General features: G+C 46.0%; 1 protein-coding gene across 1 annotated transcript in view; it reads left to right on the top strand.

Annotated features, from left to right (window-relative positions):
- Window positions 1–4,454: 4,454 nt before the first annotated feature.
- FHDC1 (FH2 domain containing 1) overlaps window positions 4,455–16,743 on the top strand; it is a gene marked incomplete at both ends in the record, with an annotated part of 30,517 nt that continues 18,228 nt past the window's right edge. Inside the window, 3 exons of the mRNA XM_084285675.1 lie at window positions 4,455–4,940; window positions 11,537–11,598; window positions 12,177–12,279. Of these exons, the coding sequence (XP_084141801.1) occupies window positions 4,455–4,940; window positions 11,537–11,598; window positions 12,177–12,279 (651 nt within the window). The remainder of the gene's footprint in view (window positions 4,941–11,536; window positions 11,599–12,176; window positions 12,280–16,743) is intronic.

Below are 16,743 nucleotides of genomic sequence, written 5' to 3'. Positions count from 1 at the left end.
AAAGTGTTGCAATAAACTTTCTCCCTTGCCTCTCCAAACACTGTAGAGTTGAGGGCCTGTGACAGGGGTAACTATGCCATTTGTTCAAGTGGTATAAATTCTGTTCTTACAATTAGATTGGTTTAATCATTACTTTCATATTCAACCTAGGCATTAGAAGCTCCTTCTGCTTCCAAAGAAGTGCAGATCTTCCAAAATAATTTTCCCCCTCTTTAAAAAAAAAAAAAAAAAAAAAAAGTAATGTGTTAAAATTAGTCATCTTGGAGACTGTCTTGAGAATTCCATTTAACTAGAAATCTTAAAATACAGTGGGATTTATTTTCAGAGTATGCCAACCCATCTAAATGCTATCTGTTCTAGGGAGGTGCATTTGGTGCTTATTATAGGTGGGGCTGCTTGGTCTACCTGTTATTAAAGTTGCTTAATACTTCCTACTGTGAAGACCTGTTTTCAGTTGCTTGTGCCTCTGAATTTTAGCCATGCGGGCAAAATCGTTGTATGCCGAGTGTTTACACTGTTAGGGGGGTAAAAACAGCTGAAAATTTAAATGTAATTTGCTGACATGGTGCTTTAGAAATGCTCTGGTATAAATCTCACAGGATGAGGACAAGTTAAGAATTTATCTTCACATCTGGACAGGCTCCCAGGTCCTTTGCTACCCTGTTCATTTTTTATTTTTATTTTTTTAATATGACATTGTGTAAGCCTCGTTCGGCTTGTACTTTTAGTCTCCTAGGGTGAGCGTTTGCTGGCAGCAGCGACAACGAGTCCCTTTGGTTCCAACACAAGCAGCCACAGTCCAGGCAGCGCTGCCCTTCCTTGCCCGCGCCCTGCGTGGTGACCTCGCACTCTCGAGGAATGTCCGTGCTGGCTGCGATCTGAGCCTGTCCTCTCCAGCTGCTGCTGGCCCTGCCAAGCCGAGATGCGTGGTAGGGCATGGATTGCCCTTGCTGCAGCTCAACGGGTTCTGCTCAGTGGATTTAAGGCTTCAGTGACGGAGTCATAAGATCACATTCCTTAAATTTTGCTTTTGTTCTGAGAGTTTTAGAAAGGGAGTGAATTGAACGGGCTGCCTGGCTGGGTCAGCGAGAGGGATGGGGTTTGGTGCCTGGGCATGGCGAGGGGACGGTTGTGGTTACCCTGCTGTGAGGGGCTGGGTGCTGCTGGCTTCCACACTGTGCCATGAAACCGGGCACGGGCCCTTCTGCATCGCTCCAGGCCTTCGTGCCCTCGAGCTGCGCGCACACCGCTTTATCTCCGAGACCTGGCGCCTCGGGGTCCCCGAGGCTCCCCCCTCAGCCCCTCAGCGCCGGGGCCGCCCCCGCTGCCACCTGCCGGGCCCCGCCCGCCCCGCGCCTGCGCGCAGCCCCGCCCCCGGCCGCGGGCGGCCCGGCCCGGCCCGGCTCAGCCGCGCCGCGATGCGAGGAGGAGGCGGCGGCGGCACCGCCACGGGACCCGCGCCGGGACCCGCGCCCGGGGCTGCTGCGAGACCGGGCCCAGGTGAGCGCGGCGGGGGGCCGGGAGCCGGGAGCCGGGAGCCTCACCTGCTGCCGGGCTGGGGGCACAGCTGCCTGCACGGGCGAGGCGATGGCGAGGGGAGGCAGCGCTGGGTGGCTGGAGGGGAGCCGGGGGGCTGCGCCCGCCGCCCGGCCGGGCTGCGCTGTCCCCCTCGCCGCCTCCTCCTCCTCCTCCTCCTCCTCCTTCTCCTCCTGCTGCTGCTGCTGCTGCTGCACTCCCCGCGCCTCTCACTAGGAGTGTCCCTGCCTCGCACAGCAGCGCCCAGCTCCCCGACCCGTCCCTCTGTCCGTCTGTCCCCTCTGTCCCCTCTGTCCGTCCGTGTGAGCGCTGGGACCCGGGTGCCTCCCCGCCGCCCTCTCCCCAGCGTTTCACCCCGCTTTGCCCAAATTTTGCGGGGAGTTTCAAAACCAGGCGCTTACGCCTTGCCCAGGGGCACGGTAGGTCGGTCAGTCTGTCTGTCTGTCTGTCTCTTTTTTTTCCTTTTCTCCTTCTTTTTTTTTTTTTTTTTTTTTTTTTTTTTTTTTTTTAAATCTGTGGGAACCCGAGTCGGAAAATAATAGCTGCCGAGAGCTGCTTTGTGTTGGTGGCAGGCGGGCTAATGCATATTTCCCTCTGAAGTACATGCTAGGGAGGCAAGATTTTATTTTATTTTATTTTTTTTTCCAAGTTGAGTGTTTCTTTAAATTAATGCAGCGGTTAATTGCTCTGAGTGGTTAATTTCTTTCCACCGCCTTGCACCTGCTTTTTCATGCCTCTGTACATCTCTGATCATGAACTTGGGAGGAGAGGAATGAGCGTAGCGCTCTGTAATAGCAACTGGGTATTAATGCTAATTTGAATTTGAAACCCTTTATCCTGATCTACTTTCTTTGTAGCTCTTCCCCTCTTTACCCTGCCATTAAAATACTTTCCGTCATTCCTATGGTTTAAACCTCACACAAGCTTTTATAAGCATGGTCTGTTCTCATGAGCACCTCAGTAACACCTTCTGGTGTGAGACCAGAAAATCTGAAGCGAGAAAGGGGAGGTCATTGCTACCTGTGCAAGTTTTTGGGAAGACCAGGTGAAGCGGATGGTTCTGTGTCAATTTCCATTGACTTCAGAGAAGCTGTGAGTAGCCGAGTCCTTACGGGAGCAAGAGAGAATTTGCCCTAAGGCTTCTTTCTGTACTTGGATCTGTTTGTTCATGAACGCTCTAATGATGGATCTCTGGCAAAAATAGCAAAGGTTTTTCATCACCATTATACAATGTCAAATCGATCTGGATTGCTATTAGCTCTATGTGAACCCTGCAGAACAGACGTACGGCTAAATCTGTGCCAAACTTTTGATTTGATGCTGTTCTCATGCCAGCGCATTGCTTCAGCTTGAGTTTTCCTGTGACTGATTTGTGCTCGGTGGCTGTCTTTATTCTACATAATTTTTTCTTGTGCGGTATCCTTTTTTTTAGTTTGTTTTTGGTTGGTTGGAGGTTTTTTTGGTTGGTTGGTTTTGGTTTTCGTGAATTCCCCAAATGGTTTTGAGATAACGAGCGTGTTTTCATGAAGCCACGGAATTCTTCATTAGTCTATACCTGAAATATTTTAACTTATCTTATCTGAGAAATACAAGGAAAGTAAAGCCAACAGGCGTGGCTTGTCAAAATCGTGCTTTCTACAGAAGTCATTCTTGAAGGTTTGCCGTCAATGTCAGTATCTGCTGTTCGTAGGTGGCAGTATAAGAGAGCTTGCTCAAAACTGTTGTGATTCCTGTTAAGCTACCTCGTGAGGTAATCTGGGCAGACAGAAGAGCTTTCCGAACTACGTAAAGCTCTGTGTGCTGAGTGCTTAGGATGTGTCGGTTCCTGTTCCTGGGGGTTCCTCTGCCCTTTCTCTGCTTATTGAACTTGCCGTGGTAACCTAGATACTGAAGTAAATTATAAGGGACAGCTTCATCAAACTGCAGTCTGTCTTCTCGTAGAGTGTTTTGGCAGGCGGCATAGCCTGACAAGTAATGGTAAAATGCAAATACTGCAGGTGGGTGCTCCGCGGACACAGGGAGCCGAGGGGCGGTGCGATGTCCTTCCCTTATGGGCGGTCACATCATAGGAAGGCCAAAAAGCAGGACATTAGGGCAGGCTGTTAAATTATCACACACATCACTCGTTATTTTAACACAGCTTGGATTCACACCAAAGGATTCAGATGGGGTCTATTTGATGCCGTTAATCCGCTACTGCAGGAGTAAGTAGTTAGCAGTCAGATTTTCTAACTGTGTTGTATAATCACCCAAAAAAATGTGAAATCAGGAGTCACAGAATCGTTTGGGTTGGAGGAGGCCTCTGAGATCACCTGGTCCGACCTTCTGCCTAGTGCTGGCAAGTCCACCGCTAAACCGTGCTGCTGAGTCCTACATCTGCGCCTTTCTTCAGCACCTCCAGGGGTGGTGACTCAACCACCTCCCTGGGCAAAAGAGTCGACGACTGTTTGGCTTAATAATCTGGGATACGTACCTTCTCTTACAAAACTGCACCGAGCTGAGATTAAAGCACGGGTTTGTTATCTGCTGTGTGTGATTTAGGAGAGATTCTTGTTTTTATATGTATTCTCCAAGTCTGAGTCCCCACAAATACTTGAGATATTGCATGGACAGATTTTACACGGTTGCCTCAGGAAGGATGCTTGATACCCTAAATTTTCCTTCTTGATTGCCGTTACGTGTTAATTCTGGTGTCTTTTCAGCACGACACCAGCCTCCCTGACCCGAGTCTCCCCGCTGCCCTTCGTTGCAGGTTGCGAAGATGGCGCAGTCCCCTGGTGAGCCGCTGCTGCTGGCAGACTAGAGCTTGACCGGGCGCCCCGCGACGCACCGCACTGCACCGCACGCTGCTGCTGCGCTGCTCCATGCGCGAGGCAGACCCGAGGCACTGACGCTCTCCTCTTCGGAGGGGCCGTAAGATGCATGTTATGAATTGCCTCTCCTTGGTCAATGACAAAGAAAATGGGGCCATCTCGGTCGCGACGGGATTGATGGGCGAGGACCCCACGGCGGCATCGCACCTCCCCTCGCCCACCGCGGCGCCGCCGCCCCCTGCGCCATGTCCCCTGGCCGGGGCACCCCCTGCCCCGCCGCTGCCCCCGGGGCTGCCGCCGCCACCACCGCCGCCCCCGCCGCTGCCGGGACCGACCCCCCCCCTGCCTCCGCCGCTGACCAACGGGCACGACAGCCACAGCAGGAAGAAGCGGATGCGGAGCTTCTTCTGGAAAACCATCCCCGAGGAGCAGGTCCGTGGCAAAACCAACATCTGGACGATCGCGGCGAGACCGCAGTATCAGATCGACACCAAGACGATCGAGGAGCTGTTTGGGCAGCAGGAAGAAACCAAGCCCCAGGACACCAGAAGTCGGTCTTTAAAGTCTTCGTTTAAGGAGACTAAAGAGGAGGTAAGAACCAAAGTTCAATCTTTCTTTTCCACCATGCTGTGGGAATTGGTATGAATCCCGTCTGGCCTTTGTTTACCTCTGTCTCTGTTGTGGTCCATTCTGACTATAAATTTGCCTTGATTTGAATGGGAGGGGAACGACAGGGAGGATAAACGACAGGGAGGATTTGTCCTTGGTGGCACAAATCTGTTTTTTAAAGAGCTAACAGTGTTTTATTATTTTTACCTGGGTAAGTGCTGTGATCTGACCACCTCTTAAAATAAATAAAAGCGAAGGGAACTGAAGGCACCTGTATTTACTTTTATTGGATAGCCATTGAGTTTTTAGTGTGAAACTTCAGTGTGTTGTAGCTTTTATCTTCAGCTCTTCCACTGTGTCCATTGCACAATCAAAATGCAAATATATACTAGGCAGGAGGGAGGAGAGTCATATCTCAAGGGTTAACATGTTCTGTATGTACTTCCGATGTCTTAGAGACGTCAAAAAGGGAAGTACCGGAATGACAATGAGGCAATAAAATACAATGCATTGGTTAAGGGAATTTGTTATTCAATTGAGATAACTTTAAAGTTTCAACTTCCATAAATGTTGCTGGTGAATGCTTTTTTTTTTTTTTTTTTTTTTTTTGCATCTACCATGGTTGTTCTGGACACAGAAATAACCTGCTTGATTTTTCAGCTCGAACAGAAGGTTGTTACAGATTTCTGTTCTGGTGCTGAGAGGTATACTCGAAACACTTCCAGGTGCACTCTCCAGTAAACTGAGAAGTAACTTTTCTAGTTCTTCAGTCCTGACTTAGAGGTAGCCTCTTTTTGAAGCCTGAGCTGAATTGTCTCAAGTGATCTTTCTGTGAAGTAATTGGGGGGTAGAAGTGCAGATTTAATCACAGCTGTGTGTGTTTACATGTTAGCTTGTAAACAAAACACAGAGGGCACAGGGTTAACAGATGTGATTATGTATCAGTTTTTAGTGAAAAAATAGGGACTCAAAGCTGATGGTGTTTCTCAGAAGTTGGAAGAGATCAAAATAAAATATCAGCAAGAACAAAGTGATGCACTGATAGTGTTTGTGTTGTACATAGCATAAAGAGGAATAAACCCCAGAATAAACAGGGGTTTAAAACAGGTATGAGTACTGCAGGCTCTGAAGCCCTGACATCGGGAAGAAGTAATTGAGGCCGTCATCAGAGGTAGTGATTAACCTCTGCGCTGTTTTCGGGCTATGTGCATCTTTGAATCAGGATTGCAGTGAGTAGACTTCCTGTGCTGCATGTGGATGAGTACAGCTCCTTCCTCACGTGTTTCCTAAGAAGCACCTGCTCCCTTCCAGGAGTGCCATGTGGTGAAGAATTAGATGTAGCAAATGTGATGATAAATGTCATAAACTGAATGTGGCCCCTAGTGTACAGCAGCTGGGGCAGGGAAAACCCCAATGTGCTCTAAATGTACAGCTTGAGACTTGGGGCACATTGGAGCAATGCTGGAGATTAAAAATATGGGTCTGCAAAATGAGGGAAACAAACTCCACCTCTGTTACAATTAATGTTCTTCTGCACACATCCAGAGCTGATACCGTGGTCCTTGGCAGCTCGATGCCTGTCCACTGCCTCTGCAGGTGGCGGGCAGCGAGGGACCAGGACCTGCCTCTGTGTGCTTATCACGCTGCTTAGGTGCCAAAACGATCAACTTCCTTGTCAAGCACGCTGCAAGAACATGTCAGACAGTGGTGAGCAATTCTTGTGTGCTAATGGGTTTTGCGGTACTGGCTGCTTAGTAAGGAGGGAAGGGGATAATGCTGCCGAGCTGAGTGTCACTGGAGGCGCGGAAGCACGGGACGCAACAGCTCACATGCTCGGTGTTACTGTAGGCATCGTGCAGCAAGGGATGGAGGTCGGAGGCATGGGCTGTGTTTGTGCTCTCTCTCATCAGTGCTGGCAGCTGCTGCTCACCCTAGTGTTGCGACAAATATCCTCGGTTCGCTGCAGCAGACAGGCACATGGCATCCCCGTGGCCTTGTGGAGACGGTGTTGGAGTAGGGCTGAGGGAGCTGCGGTTCTGTTCTGGCCGTGTTGTGGCTTCTGCGTCTTCCGAATTCACGTGGTGGAATCAGTCTAGTTGTTGCCGTGTGTCAGCAGCAAATTTTCGTGATAGTTTCAAGTGCCTAAATTCAAGAATTGCTTAGTCCAAATCTGAGGAAAACAGCATCTGTCCAAAGTGACGCCCCTGTGCATGGACACAGACTGCTCTTTGGGCTCAGGTGCTCCCCTCTGCACGGTGCGGGGGCATCAGCAGGAGCTCTGAAGGTTGCCTGCAGCTGGTGTTGAGGGCACTCCCCAGAGACTGGTGGAGATGGGTGTTCATGCCTGCTGCACAGCGCGATTATGAAATCACGAGGCAGTTGGCAAAAGTTCTGTCTTGTAGGAGCTGACAGAACTGCGTTCTCTTTTAATTCCTCGCTCTGCAGTGCTATATGCATGCAATTTAGGAGCTCAGCTCAGGTTATTGAATCCCTGTTCTGGAGGCTCGGTACTAAACATCATCATTATAACTGAAGTCTCTTGAGGTTTGAGACTCACTCCTACAGCAAATGCCTTCCTTTTCATAAACAAGCCCTCACCAAACCCTTAAGGGAGATTAATTAGCATGTTTCCTTAACTAAGAGCTTAATTTGCCGCTATGGTTTCGCGTAATTTGAGTCTCTTAAAAACAGGGGGTGCAGAGCGAAGTTTACACACTGACTGCAAATTACTTTCCCTGTCCTTTGGAGGTGGTGTGGCCGGCCGAGGGATGTGGCCTGGCTTCCTCCTCAGCTCCCGTCCCCCCTTCCCCTCACGTGTGCACTGGCATCATTGGGAGTGGTTTTCTGTCATTTTAGGGAGTTGGATGGCTTGTGAAAGGGTGCAGTGAATCGCAGAGCCCGTGCGAGGGCTTCGTGACAGGAGAAGGAAGGTGGAAGGGGCAAACAGCATATGTCTCTTCCCCCTCTCCTGGCTGTGCCCTCTCTCTCTTTTGCCTATACTAGCTCTAGCACTCATTCCACCTTCCTGAGAGCTGATTCAGCCTGTTAATCCAGCAGGGAACAGACCCAGCAAAAAAGCAATGAGCTGAGTGCCAGCCTTGGGGAGGGAGCAGGCGAGGAGTGTGGCAGGCGGGCAAGATGGAGGGGGCGGCCCTGCTGCCTGGCCTGCCCGGCCTGCTGAAGTGCCCCTTTCCTCAGGCACTGCGTGTGACCCGGGGAGCAGAGCCCCAAATGATGAATTCAACCCTGGTGTTCAGCAGGTTGTAAAGTGAACTGGAAGCTGAAGCAGGATGTGGTCTGCGTCCTTCCTAATCTCCGGCTCCGAGCCTGTGCTGCCAGGCTGTCCATGCTTGCCGAAATTCATGAGCTATGTCCCACTGTGTGAAAACCTGTTATTCTCATCCAGGGAATCCATGCAATGTTTTGGTTTCGCTTGTCTGTTATAAACTCACCTTGTCATGTTCCTGCTCCTCACTGACCATCTCATGGCAAGAAACTCCCGCTGCCTTCCCACAGTGACTGCAAATCTGGGGTTGAGATGAGGTCTTTTGTGTCTCCCAAAATGCTCCTCTGTATCTTTCCTGTTGGTTGAAAATTTGTCTCAGAGTTCAGGAGCAGATTTCCTCTTACCATCATCACAACTTCACAAGCTAATTTCCCCCTTCTCTTAACACAGCGGCATCTAAAACAGTGAATTAATCCAACAGTGGTGGATTAATGTTGGTTAGCTGACACTGTTCTTACCCTCCAGGGTCTGCTCCTGCTGTGGATCTCAAAAGCACACCAGCTTGCAAATGATGGTGGTGACCAGTGGGTTTGGGAGTGGACCAGCTGTCCTTCGTAAAGGATTGAACTGACTAAGAAAGGGAGATGGCAGGTGTGTGAGGCAGGGATGTTTGCATTTGCTGGCAAGCATGTCTGGCAAAGTGCAGGTGCTGAGGTGGTGCAAGGCATTTGAGCAGGTTGTAATATTTCCACGGTAAGGTAAACAGGCGTTTAATAGTGTTCTCTGTCAGGAGAGTCGAAGATGAGAGTAGAGAAAACTCTCCTGAATGGACCTGAAGTAAATCATAAGGAACCACAAGAGGTTTTCTTTGGTGTGAAAGATCCCAGTGAGCGGGGAGAGCCTGTTCTCAGTTCTTTGTGTCCCAAGTCCAGCAGTCAACCAATGTCAGTGGTACACAGCACTTCGGTGTCTTTGTAGGTGGCGAGCAGAGATCCAGGATGCGCTGCGCTGGCAGGGGTACTGAAGGTGTGCGTGAAGAGATGAGAGGAGCAGGCTTTATGAAAAGCTGGGGTAGTGCTTAAAGGGTAAAAAGCAAGCGCCTGGGAGGAAATCATGCAGATAGCTTTCTGCAAGGACCAAATTGAATGAAAGCTCAGTGGGGAAGAGGAGTAGACACTGGGAATAGATGTTAAGGCTGTTAAATCTGATATGCAGCCAGGTACTACTGAATGGGAGGTGGAAGGTACCGTACGTCTGTGCAGAGCTGGGAGGTGTGTTTATGGAGTGTCTGCCAGGTGCCCCTTTTTTCCTCCTCACACTCGCGTCTGGAAACTCCTTGAAGGTAGTTAAGTAATGACAGCTTTTTCAAACGCTTTTGATAATCTTAAAAAGGACACCAGACAAGGAATGACCAAAAACTGAGTCACGCTTTTTGATGGTGTGCTTGAACAAGAAAGTGGGAAAAACTAGAGTACAGTCAGAGCGAAAAGCATGTAAGGTCCCTGTACGTAAAAGAAGAACAACTATGATATTTGTATTATGTCATGCTGATAAGGCAAATGCAGCTTTATATGTTATCATCCCTTGTTTTTCTTCAAGTGCAGACATTAAAAAAATCTCTAGTTTTATCTGAGGTGGTAATGTACATCTGAATTGTGCCACGGAAACCAAAAGTTTACCCAGGAGATGGTCAGTCTTATTGTAATAGTTACCAACTGTGACTGAAAATGAGGTGTACTGGAGATTGTCTTTGAAAATGCTTAAAAAAAAAACAAACAACCCAAAAGCTAATGTCACGATGGCAGAACTTACTTGACTTAAACCAGTAGAGAGAGATCAGAGAATTCACAGTGACCGGAGCAATTAGGGACTGGAGCTGCAGTGCGAGAGGTCAGTGAGAGGTCCCTGCATTTGAAAACAGATTAGATAGTGCAGGAGAAGAGATAGCTGAACCTGTCCTATGTTAAGGGGCTTTCCCTTAATGATCTGTTGGGGCCTCTCAACTCCTAAGATAAGGAGAGAATAAACCATGGCCTGGCCTCTTATCTTTGCATATGCTAAAAATGAAGGGTTTCAGGCTAGTAGTCATCTAATTAAACCTGATGCTCTGATATTTCCTGTGTTTCCTGGTCTTTACTGGTTTCAGGAGAGAGGAGATTCCCAGATTTTGCAAAACTTTAGAATCTGATTCACTTTTTTTTCACCATATGAAGAGGCTGTCTTCTATGTGCATGCAGTAGTACGCTGCGGATAGCACGTTAGCCATACCTGTATTTTCCCTATCACCAGCTGACTGCAGGCTATCTCTTGACGGTGCCAACTTTTTGTTTATATATACATACACTTCTAATTCGTACGCTGTCACAGAGGTCAAGACACCTTTCCACTTGCCAAAACCTCAAACATCATGTGAGTCCAACAGCAGTCCTGAACATCTGTGTGTACTGAGCTGATTTATTGTGGCACTATTAGCATGAAGCAATTCTCTTGTCCTTGTATACCTCCTGATTTTCTAGCTGTTGCCACCAAAATAGCTGTGGTAAAACTTTAACCTTCAGGACAAGATTCTCTAGAACTGTGGCTAACATCTCAGGTTTGCAGTTGTACATCACTGCAGTCAGAAAAAGCAGCATGAAAAGAACTAATGTTTCTATTTAAAATTAAGCAAAAAAAGCTAGGGGAAAAAGAAAAATACACCTTTTCGCTTGATCTCCAGAATTGTACATGTAAGATGATTTAGCAAATCATCTTTAAAGTACAGTGAGGGGAGGAGACCCATTTATTATGGGTTTCTGTTTTCATTCTAGACCAAGGAAACAGGTTTGAATGTCACCTGTCTCAGGTTTTGATTCAAGATTGGCTGGTTTATCTTTCCATTTGATCAGCGTGGCTGTTAGTCCACTTGAATGAAATCAGTATTGCATGTTGACCTCTGCTTATAGAAAGCCCCTCCTCATAGTTGCTGCGTAACCTCTGAAATACACTGATTTTGAAGTGTGTTGCTAACTAACTGTGGGGCCTCCAGACTCAGCACAAAGTATTACTTGAGCAACGTTTTACAGATACAGTGTTGTGAAATAAGCAAGAAGAATGTTTTCGTTTTGTAATGAAATAGAACTTTATTCCTTCCTTCTGTTAATGTCGCTGTGTTTTTACACTTTGAGAAAAGGGGTTGTGGGTGGTCTGTGCATTTCCCTGGTAAAAACTAGTTCTTTGATTAGAAATTATTTATTTTGCTTGTGGTTTGGTGGCAAGTGCATACAACTGTTTATAGCAGTTTAAGAATGATATCTGTAGTATGTAGTATTCTCTTATGTATTAGTAGATTAATCCCTCTTGTTCTCTCTCTCAGGTTTCCATTTTGGATGCAAAGCGGAGTATGAACATTGGGATATTTCTCAAGCAATTCAAAAAGTAAGATTTGATTTTTCCACGCTGCTAGTGCAAGCTGCAGATATGTGCAATTCATAGTGAATTTCAGTTGTCATCAAATGTATGGTATATTGTGCTCTGTTCTGATGGAGTTTGCAGTCCTATACAAGCTAGTCATAAGTAACTACACTTCATAATTTGTTTAATAATGCTTAGTTTTGACAGGCAATATGACTTATCCCCAAACATTCAGATTTTGCTGCTGTTAGTTGAAGTGAGTTTTCAGGTGCGGTTCAAGGAAGCCCTTATATCTCATGTAATACTGCATGAGATCTGCTTTTCATTGGGCCCCCTTCGTTATAAAGAATTAATAGAAAGCTGAGGTGGGGGTTTGTTTGTTTTTGAGTAAGCTGTTTCAATGCTATCTGTATTCACTCCTGATGTTACCTTTTAGTAAAGGCATCACTCAAACTAATGTTAGAATAACATTGCTGCAGACACAGATACGAATAACCTCATTATAATTCCTTTCAGTAACACAGGCGTGATGTTTTTTTCAATTTCTGTAACTATTCAACCTACAAGTGTTAGAAATGTGTATGCTCAACTGTTTTTTCAAGGTCTGCTGAATCCATCATTGAAGATATTTATCATGGAAGAAGTGAGCCCTATGGTTCTGAATTGCTGAATGAATTTCTTAAATTGTTGCCAGAAGCAGAGGAGGTAAATAATGGTTTTACATGGAGCTTATTTTTCTGTGGAGTTCTACTGTCTGGGATCCCAACATGAAGGGCTGCCAAAAAATAATAAAAAAGGGGTGTTGGTGGGGATCCAGAACCATCCTTAGGTCAGGGGATAGGAAATCCCTGAGTGCAAAGGTTTGATCTTCATTTTACATGTGGCATTGAGATTGCAGCGATTCCCTTCTCATCAGGTAACTTCACCTACCTTTAATGTGCTTTTTAAAGAAAGTACTGCTAAGGTATTTTTGATCTCTGATGTCCCTTATGAGCTTTTGTCCCATAAACACGCTACCAAGGAAAGGAACCGTCCCATGTGCAGTGCAGAGAACTCTGCACTGCGGGTCAGGAAACTCCAAATCAAAGTATATCCTAATGCAAACAAATTATTTCACTTCTTTGGCACCTGCCTCGTACTTCCCTGTTGCAGTGCCTGGGAGCTGAGTGTCGTCAATCCTCTGGTGCTCTCTTATCCCTCATGGTTTGCTGCCTTCTTGGTGCATCTGGGATCTGCTTGCGCCTTGGCCCAGGTCATTGGGTTCCAAGGAGGGCAGAAAGGCTGCTCCTCTGTGCAGCACCCGTACAACTTGCTAATGTTGTTCAGTTCTCCAAAGGAGAATATAATCGCCAGCAGCACCTTCTGCTCCATTTCTGTGCCCATGATATGACCTATGTGCAAGTGCTGCTTTCTCCCTTCATGGTCCCACCCTTCAAGCCCAATCAGGTGATTTAGGAGGTGAAGCTTCATCAACTGACCTGGAGCCCTGCTTAATGATGCACAGTTCCCTGTCTGCTCTTGTATTTGTACTGACCCATTAGTACATACTTGAAAGAAATGTGTAACACAAACTTGACAGAATTACCATTGGAATTGCTTGAGTGTTTCACATCAAGGTGATGGCTGAAACTCAGGAAATTGCTAGTTAACATCCACATAGAGATCAGCCTCACCTCACGTGCTTTACCACTTCAAGGTCATGCTGTCCAAGCACTTTGTTTCCTCTGTGCAGCAGCAGATCTCAGATCCAGTCACTAGCAAAACATATTATTTTTCTGTTGACTATTCAACCCTAAATTGAGCTTCTTTTGCAGGGAATCTTGTTTAAAAAAAGTGGTGTTAATTTATTATTATTTTTTTTTAGAGTTAGATGATATCAGCAAGTTTAAATGTGTAATATGAAAAAAAGTGGTGAAAATAGTTCTGAAATAGTTCTGGCGGCTCAAACTGTTTCTCCTTCCCCCTTTTTTGAATTCCAGTGCACATTTCTGTATTTAAACAAAATTTAACTTTCTGGGATTTATCTCTCTGGGCAGGCAGAGAAAACAGTGGAGTTTAAGTGACTCCTAGGTAACTGTGCATATTGAGTGCAGTAAGCTGAGAGAAAGGTATTTTTTCTTCTTTTGCTCTTTCTGGTTTAGATCTTGGTTTTTATTTTAACACAAGTTGAAAATGTTTCAAAGGGCGTACTGCTGTGTGATTTAAGTGTTGTAATTCCACTAGAAGTCTAATGTGCATTGCTGAATTTTGTCTTTTGGAGCATGACAGTAGTCAAAATGCATCCTCCTGCTAACTATTGGTAGGCAGCGCGTAGTTTCCGAATCCCCAGGAGATGGTCCTCAGTACTTAGCTAGCCACGTTGTAGATAGATCCAGTTGGTGCTGCTCAGGGTTGAGCGGTTTGTTTACTTCCAACTCGGTGATTTGACAACAGGCCTACCCATCAAGATAGCGGGACCATAACCCTTAAGAAGTGCTTTTAAGGAGCCGCTTCAGAAATTAATGGAAGAGATTCTGTGATGTAGAGCACTATTAGAAATTATGGTGCATCAGATGTTAGATTTGTTGTTGTTCCCAAGGGAAGGCAGAGAAGAAGCTTGTTCTCGGTGTGAAAATACTTGTATTTTATTTAATGAATTCCATGCTTCAGAGATCTCTTTACTCACGGTCAGGAAAAGGAAAGACCCCCTCTCCCCATTGTTGTTCTCCCTGTAATTGTTTCATTTCTTGGAGCTTTCACTGCTTCCTGGGAATGGGAAGCTCTGTACAGTACCACAGCTATAGCTGGGGTGGGACAGGGAGAATATGTTGAGTGTGTGTGTTGGTGCTGCCGTAATGGAAGAGTGTTTCAGTGCCTTCACGTCCTCATTCTTCAAGTGCTCAAAGAGTGAGTGAGTCCAGTAACTCGTTTGCTACTTGTGGCTCCTAGAATATTAGTGCAGTAAAGAAAATCCATCTCTTTAGAAACCTTAGAGATTTTGTTGTTTGTCTTTCTCAAAGCTTTTTTTTTTTTTCTAAATGTATATTAATTTTTCTCTTTGTATGCCCTATTCTTTTTTGTTAGTTTATCATCTGCCTCCTAGTCTTGAATAGTTGCCTCCTGAAATACAGATTGATGGTTTACTAAGGGGAAGGCATCAGAACCATACAAACATACAAATCATCTGAAGTCACTGGAGATATCAGATGAAGGGGTGCTATTTCTTCTGGTGTTCCCTGTTTAGTTTAATAGTCCCTAATTGTTTTTTGATCTAGTGGTCATAGCACGTGACATAGCTTTGGCAAGGTGTCATCATCATGTCATCCTACTGCTGTCATGTCCCTGGAGAACGTTGCACGTGTTCTCAGCAAGGTATCTCTGGGATTACCCTTGGATACTTCCCATCCTTTTAAAGACCAGTTTTGTTGTTGTAGGGGTTGAGAATTGCCCTGAGCGGAGACCTAGGCAGTCAGCTCCTACAAAGTTAGTTGTTATTTAGTTACGTGTTCTGTCTTGGCTGTCCTTTTGCAGTTCCCCCTTTGTATGTCCTTCATTTCAGCAGCTCAGCTATTTGCAGTTACATTTCCCAGTAGCACAGTTGTCTTGCAAGTTAGAATGAGGTCCAAGCACCCTGTGCCGGGCATATACTCCGCCCTGATAGCTGCGTGTTTGGAGATGTCTTCTTCTTTCTTTTATATGGTACCATAAACCTTTAGTCTGTCAAAATGAAAGCAGGGTGGGAGGAACACCATTACTGGTCACAGCTGTAGGAAGGGCAACTCTGGACCGCCTCACTCCTTCATTATGACCAACAACCTTTACAGTTTATCTGGTGTGGATAAACACTGGCTTTATACTCTAATCTTATCTAGAAGTGTTATGGTATATAGTCACATTACCTCAGCATTCTCCTAGTCACTGCTTTGACGTGTGCAACACATTTTACACCATTTCAGTCCGTATTATCTCAGACATCTGAGAGGCATTCCAGCATCTTTGAGATGGAACAGCTTTTTGGGAACGGAAGCTAAAGACTCAGGCTAACAAATAATTTACCATCTGCTGTCTTTAGGATTATTCTTTTTGCGTTGCTGTATTGTGTCAACTCTACATGCAGAAATAGGTGTCAGTACTAGTAATTTTCTAGCTTTTCTTCCAGCTATGAAAGCTGTTGGGATTGTTGCGTGTAAATGGCAAGTACTGTCTCTTTGCTGGATGTTTTTTTTCCGATGTGAATAAGACCATTGTTGAAATATTGGCACTGCTGTGAAGGCTTCTTGTCACACTGAAAATGTTTAGGTATTCTCAAATGTTTAATTTGAAAAACTTGACAAGTTCTTGAAACTGGCAAACCCACAGCTTGCTGCAGTGTTTCACTCAACAGTTCAGGGCTGTGAGTGGCACCAGAGTAGCCACAGTAGTGTGGATTTAAAAAAAGAAAAAAAAGGAACAGGAGAAGGTCTAAACATTTCTAAATCCGTTAACAGGTAGGATAGGTTCTCTGACTGAATAAGCCTTATTGGAAGCCCTGCTGCTTGTGCCTTACGGTGATTAGCAGCTCTGTAAGAGGAAGAAATGCCTATTTGGATTCTCCTTTGCTTAACCCCTCTTGCAGCTCATGTTGATTTCCAAGGAGCCTTTGTTGTGACTGAAGCAATGGCCTTCTCTGATTCATCACTTCTGAACCAATTCCTAGCTAAGTTTCTTAACTGCGTCCTGTTAAAACAGCTGACAACTGTTACTTGTTGTTCCTGTCCAAAACAGAGAAGCTTTTAGCTGCTTGTATGTGCACATCATCATGCTGTTCAGCAGGCCCCGACTGGTAGAAGTGGTGAGAGTCCAGTTTTTAATGAGCTAGAATAGCTAGAATTTGTTTTTTAAATATATACAGAAGAGAGCGTATCATACTACTAATCAGCGCACCCACACACATGCACGCCCAGGTTATCAACACAATGTCTTCCTTCACAATCTCTCAAGCCCGTTCTTTGCTCTTCTGCTGTTTTAAAACCCTAGTCATCTGTCACCTGCTTTACTGGAATTGTTTCTGTCTATCAGCTCTACCCTTCGCAAACCATGTTTGTATAGCAACTGTCCCCTCCTTCCTTCAGTCAGCGCTCTGTACGGCTGACCATCCTTCAGGGCTTTCGTCTTCTGCTTCCTTTTTTTCACCCCTTACATTAGCTACGG

This window comes from Netta rufina, assembly GCF_964035555.1.
Source record: "Netta rufina genome assembly, chromosome: 4".
Taxonomy (NCBI): domain Eukaryota; kingdom Metazoa; phylum Chordata; class Aves; order Anseriformes; family Anatidae; genus Netta; species Netta rufina.
The sequence above is the reverse complement of the archived record's forward strand: the minus strand, read 5'-3'. Positions and strand labels throughout refer to the sequence as shown.